At 39.4% G+C, this 6,159-nt stretch overlaps 1 protein-coding gene across 2 annotated transcripts; it reads left to right on the top strand.

Annotated features, from left to right (window-relative positions):
* The first annotated feature begins 1,643 nt into the window (after positions 1 to 1,643).
* On the top strand, positions 1,644 to 5,352 carry slc35c1 (solute carrier family 35 member C1). 2 transcript variants are annotated; one of them, XM_017478513.1, is made up of 3 exons: positions 1,644 to 1,722; positions 2,598 to 3,109; positions 3,608 to 5,352. In XM_017478513.1, exons 2-3 carry the CDS (start codon positions 2,629 to 2,631, stop codon positions 4,174 to 4,176), a joined length of 1,050 nt encoding a protein of 349 aa, XP_017334002.1. In that variant the 5' UTR covers positions 1,644 to 1,722; positions 2,598 to 2,628; the 3' UTR covers positions 4,177 to 5,352. The 2 variants fall into 2 exon arrangements, with proteins under 2 accessions (XP_017334002.1, XP_017334000.1); XM_017478511.3 differs by lacking the exon at positions 1,644 to 1,722 and adding an exon at positions 2,294 to 2,403.
* Positions 5,353 to 6,159: the final 807 nt, after the last annotated feature.

Below are 6,159 nucleotides of genomic sequence, written 5' to 3' on the forward strand. Positions count from 1 at the left end.
CCAATAAATGTTTTTATTGTATGTTTGGGATCCATATGTTTCAGTTCCCTAGCAACAGTGTCCTCAAACCTTTTGCCACTTAACGTTGAGTGGTTTGGATGTTCTGGCTGCTCAGCAGTTAAAGTCCTGTGAACGCCTGTTGCTCAGCTGATGAACAAATAAGCTAGTTAATGACTGAACAAGATGAAAACCTCAAGGCACCGTGATGGCGCAAAGACAACAATGCTAAGAAAATATGGTGCACGCCCAACTGCATCTGGTCGGATTATTATATCCTGTTCCAGACACACCTGACTTTGTAATAAAGAGCACAAGATAATGTTTAACTCCCGAGGTGTGTCTGAAGTTTAAACAGAGCAGAGACAAAGTCATCTTTATGACTCTCTTAAAAAGGTTACGTGCTCAGAATGAACCATTCACCTTCAAACTCATGGTCCAGAGTAATGATAATAGATGAAGTGATTCTGATTAACCCCAAATAAACATCAGCTTCTTGGTTTCATCCAGCTGCTGAAGCAACACTCCACAAAAAGCTTAGAAAGCATGTAAGGGATCTCACTGTCGAAAGATATTGTTCAGGACAGGGGTATAAAAGTGTCCCAAAACATTAGATGTACCGTGAGGGCCATCATGAACAAGCGAAGCAAATGGTGCACCACAGTGACATCACCAAGAACAGGACGTCCCTCTGATATTGACAAGACAAAAACTTACCACGGAGGCCGCCAAGAGACCTACAGCAACATTAAATGAGCTGCAGGAATGAACTACACGTGCTCCATCATTTGATCAGAATCACATATTTACGTTTCGTGGTACACCAAATATGAATTTATGTATTAGAGAAAACGCTTTCCTTTCTTCTCCGTTATCAGAAGATCACCTTTCAAGCTTGTGTCCGACATCCGGATCAAGGAACATCTGGTTTTTATACTGTGATTGACTGACATGTTTAGTATGGTATATATGTGTGAGGTCACAACATGCATGCAGACAGTCCTCTGCTCTTGCTGTTGAGGTGAATGTTCCCGAGGTTATTGTTTTCAGTGCAGGATTCTCATCTGCACATGTGACCTGTCAGGAAAAGCCAGTTTTAGGTTGGTTTTCTTGCGGTTACCTGGCTGCTATCTGTATTTGTAGGTTTTCTTCTAAACCTACAAATATATATATATATATATATATATATATATATATATATATATATATATATATATATATATATATATATATATATATATATAAAAGCACGTCAGGTCTAACTAAGTGATAGTGATCTCTAGAGTTTTCAGAGAAATTTTTTTTTTTAAAATAATAAAAGAATGAGTAAATAAAAGTTAAAAAGAATAAACATACATTAAAAAATAAACACAGAAAATAAATGAAAGAAAAAAGTAATACAAAAATAAATTTGGGATTGAATTTAATTAAAAAATAAATTATATTTATTTTATCATAATTTATTCCTTTATTCATTTTCCTATTATTAACCTCTTTCTCTCTCTCTCTCTTTCTCATATATATATATATATATATATATATATATATATATATATATATATATATATATATATATATATATATATATATCTTTTTTAAATTTCTGAAGGTTTGGTCTCCCATACACTTGGCTGCTAACTGCAGGAGGAGTTTAAATATTAAAATCACTTCCTTGTTTGACACAGAGAAACTTGGAAGGCAGCTTATCATTGCGTGAACAATCGAGTAAGATAAACCCTTATTTTCCTTTTTTCCATGAATTCATTCTCTTATTTCATATCAAGCAAGTGCAGATAATTAAGTGGTATAAAGTTGAGGGTTGGAGTGGAGTGTTTTCTTATACGTGGGTTAGTGTTACTACTGCTGTACAATTGCTTACTTGGCAGAGATAAAAAATAAATATCCATAACTCGCATTTGTTTTATTGATAATTTAAATATATATAATTATATAAATAATAATAATTATTATTAATGTTAATTCTTGCTGTGTACCCGTCATATTAAATAAGAAACGCGTTATTAATGCTTAGTACTGCTTTAAGGAAATACCTGGCGGCGTTACTGCGCATGCGTCAAAACCAACCAACCAGTAAGACGTTTATGTGCCTGTTTGTTTATTTATTTAATATTAGCCCGGTTGTGTGAATTTTAATAAACGCAAACTGCATCACCGAGTTATGTTATATATATATATATATATATATATATATATATATATATATATATATATATATATATATATATATATATGTGTGTGTGTGTGTGTGTATATATATTAAACAGTGTTGCACATAATGTATGTTGAAGCGGTATGACTTTAAGTCAGGCGGACATGAAGCTACCTAAGGGTCCTCAGGATACCGGAAGTGCACCCGGAATACTGGAGCAGGATGTGTATTTTTATGTGATTTAAATATCTGCTTTATTTATCTATATTTTTATTTTGGTACAATGGGCCACAACAAAAATTTCTGGGGACATTTATCACGATGATGCAGCACAAATAATTATAACTGTATAATCCGTCGCCCTTTAAAGCGACTTGTTTGAGCGTTTGATCCTGAATGTGTTGTTCCTCTGTGCTATGACCATTAACAGGACGCAGCTGAAACGCTCCAGGATTTTACAGATGGCCCTGAGAAACTCTGATCCCACGAAGCAGGATGGCAGAGATGAGCTATTTCTCCTGCGGGCGATAAAGATCGCGTTTGTGGTGGCTTTGTACTGGTTTGTGTCCATCACCATGGTCTTCGTCAACAACCATCTGCTGGACAGTAAAGAGCTGGACGCGCCTCTGTTTGTCACGTGGGTCCAGTGCGTGGTGAGCGTGGGGCTGTGCTGGATCATAAGCCTGGTGTCCTTGGTGAAGCCGCTGTGTGCGGACTTCCCCGCCATGAAAGTCGACCTGAACGTGTCCTTGCAGATTTTACCCCTCTCTGTCGTGTTCGTCGCCATGATCGCGTTTAATAACCTGTGCCTGAAACACGTGGGGGTCGCCTTCTACACGGTGGGACGGTCACTGAGCACGGTGTTCAACGTCCTACTGAGCTACGTCATCCTCAAACAGACCACGTCACTGTACGCGATGCTGTGTTGTGGCATCATTCTGGGTAAGTTCATTTACACGTCACCTGGATCCACCCCTACACCCCCCAGGGTACTGAATATGTCTAAACTGTCATGTGTTCTCTGATGCTGGTGATAAGTTTAGGCTGGCATTGTCTCTATTTCCGTGAAAAGGTAGTGATGTCACGGGGGAGGGGCATCACTTGAAGTTTTGGGAGCATATCTGTCTGAGTAAAGGACTGAAGCGCTGCTGCATTGGTCTAGGTTTAGGTAGAGGTCGTTTCTCAGTGCTACAGATGACAGGAATCTTGAAGCGCTTTATTCTAACAAGACTATGCAGTGACACCAAAACACAGACAAAACCTGAGTACGGTGCGGCGCAAAGCTTTCTTTTAACACAACACGTTGAGTTAAGACACTAACCAGACTCAAAAAATAAGATGTATGTGCAGAAAGTGTTGAATGGCTTTTACCACGGGAATGGTACCTGTACCTGTCATTGCTTCAGTGTGAGTGTAATGATGTGTGATGTTTTTTCTCAGGTGGTTTTTGGCTTGGTGTGGATCAGGAAGACGCCGCTGGCTCCCTCTCCTGGATTGGGGTGGTGTATGGGGTCCTGGCCAGCGCATGCGTCTCCTTAAACGCCATTTTCACCAAGAAAGTGATGCCCGTGGTGGATGGAAGCATCTGGAAGCTGTCGTACTATAACAACCTAAACGCATGTGTCCTCTTCCTCCCTCTGATCACCATATTCGGAGAGCTGCCGCGTGTCTTCAGCTTCAGCCGCGTCTCGGACGGCCACTTCTGGGGCATGATGGTCCTTGGGGGCTTCTTTGGCTTTGCTATTGGCTACGTGACAGGCCTGCAGATTAAATTCACCAGCCCTCTGACACACAACGTGTCGGGAACGGCGAAGGCGTGTGCGCAGACCGTCATCGCTGTCGCACTCGAGCACTCGCACAAGAGTTGGCTGTGGTGGAGCAGCAACATGATGGTCCTGGGAGGCTCGTTCGCCTACACCTGGGTCAAAGGACTCGAGATGAAGAAAGGAAGCACGAGTCAGGAGACTCCAGTAACAGCAGAGAAAACTAAAACAGACACAGGGGTATGAAGACTGAAAAAGTGTTGTGTTTTTTTTTTTTTTTTTTTTTTTAATATGATACACTGGACTAAAGGATAGAAGAATAAAAAGTATTTATATACTTATAATATTTATATATAATATTGGGAATGATAATATCTGATTTACTGGAACAGGTCACAAGAGGTTTAAAGAGATCGAGAGTACTGATAGCGTATACACTCCCAAAAGACTGATTACGTTTACATGGACAGCAGTAATCTAATTATTGACCTTATTCTGAATAAGACAGTATTCTGATTAAGGTGTTTACATGAGTCGCTTTTAGAATTTTCCTTTCATGTAACCGTTTTATGGTATAGAACACAGATGGATTAACAGCACACGTCATTACGTCCCCACGCCACGCCGTCCGACGTCCCTCCAGAATTCCACGTATCGACGTACAGTTGGTCTTTGTTTCATTTTTAATCTTACAAAAGCTTCAAGTGTGCTTAATTATTTGTCATGCTGTACATGCAAATAGACGACTGCTTGAAGCCGTGAGCTGCGTCCCAAACCACGTACTTACCTACTGTATAGTAGCTGAGATACATGTATTTCACCTGCTATATAGCAGGTAGGTACGCCGTTTCGGATGCAGCCGTGCTCTCTTGAACCCCTGAGAATATACATGCACACTGTGCTCTTACGGACTTAAAGGTTTGACGAATGTGTGAGACGTTATATTTTAGGATTTTGTTCCTTATTTGAGGTTTATTTTTATCATCTGCTCTGAATGTAGGGATATGATGTGGTTAAATATATGTTCGTATAAATGACTTTTTATTTGCAAATAATGTGTAACTTAGATGCTGTGTTTTTTTTTTAATGAAGACACTAAAAGATGTGATTTCCGTATTTAAATGAGTGCACCCTTTGATGACAATCACATTTTCTTTCTTTTTATTTTATCCATCCCGCTCCTGGACCCTAGGACCACTGTCCCAGCTCATCTGATTAAACTCCTCAGCTAATTAACAGCTCTGGGCAAGGCACAAACAAATGTCAAACCCATCTACTTAACTGTTAGAGGTCTAATCCTGGGAGGGGAGGAAGGTCTAATCTAGCTGCACCTTTAATTAGGTGTTTAAACAATATGTCTAATCTTTTGAAGGTGCAAAATGTTTTGTAATACAAATGATAAAATAAAAAAAGTAAAACGGGCATTTCTGGCTTGTATAATAAATGCAAATTGACCTCATAAGTCAATAATAATTTAAAATAAAACAAAAAAAACACCTTTGGTTGCAATTACAGCTGCAAGTCTACGGAGATATGTCTCCTGCAACTTTGCACATCTGGATCCTGATCATTTTTGCCCGTTCTTCATGGAGAAATTGCCCCGTGCTCTGTCAGATTGCAGTCTTCAAGTCTTACTGGACACGCTGAAGAAATCAGGTTGCTGATGCCGTGTGTTGGAATCCAGTTGAAACGATCAAGACCGATATAATGAGACGTGGCGAGAGAAAGAATTAATTCTGCCCCTCTTTTGTTTCACTGCACACTTTTTTAGTCTATTATTTATTCGCACACAAGCGCGCACACATTTGACTTCATGCACGCATCAATAAAACTGCAGTTGTCTTTATTATGCTTTTTGATGCCTAGCTTGGAGATCACAATAACACCACTTCAATACGGAAAATGACTCAGAAGCTGACTGGGTATGACCGGAGAGATTCCCATTGAATTCTGTATTTTTAAATTAATGCCAGGCATTGTACTGAATTCTGCAGATGCGTGCTGGGCATTGTTCTGAATTCTGTAAATGCTTACTGGGCATTGTACCGAATTCTGTAAATGCTTACTGGGCATTGTTGTGAATTCTGTAAATGCTTACTGGGCATTGTTGTGAATTCTGTAAATGCTTACTGGGCATTGTACTTGCAAGTGCTTATTGGGCATTGTGCCGAATTCTGCAAATGAATGCTTGGTATTTGCAAATGCATTCTGGGCATTGTACTGAATACT

Source organism: Ictalurus punctatus, chromosome 10 (genome assembly GCF_001660625.3).
Source record: "Ictalurus punctatus breed USDA103 chromosome 10, Coco_2.0, whole genome shotgun sequence".
Classification (NCBI taxonomy): Eukaryota; Metazoa; Chordata; class Actinopteri; order Siluriformes; family Ictaluridae; genus Ictalurus; species Ictalurus punctatus.

What these genes read in the sequence shown, in the direction of transcription:
- slc35c1 (XM_017478511.3), top strand. An exon ending in GTGTTGTGGCATCATTCTGG is followed by an intron (nt 3,110 to 3,607) that starts GTAAGTTCATTT and finishes GTTTTTTCTCAG; the next exon opens with GTGGTTTTTGGCTTGGTGTG.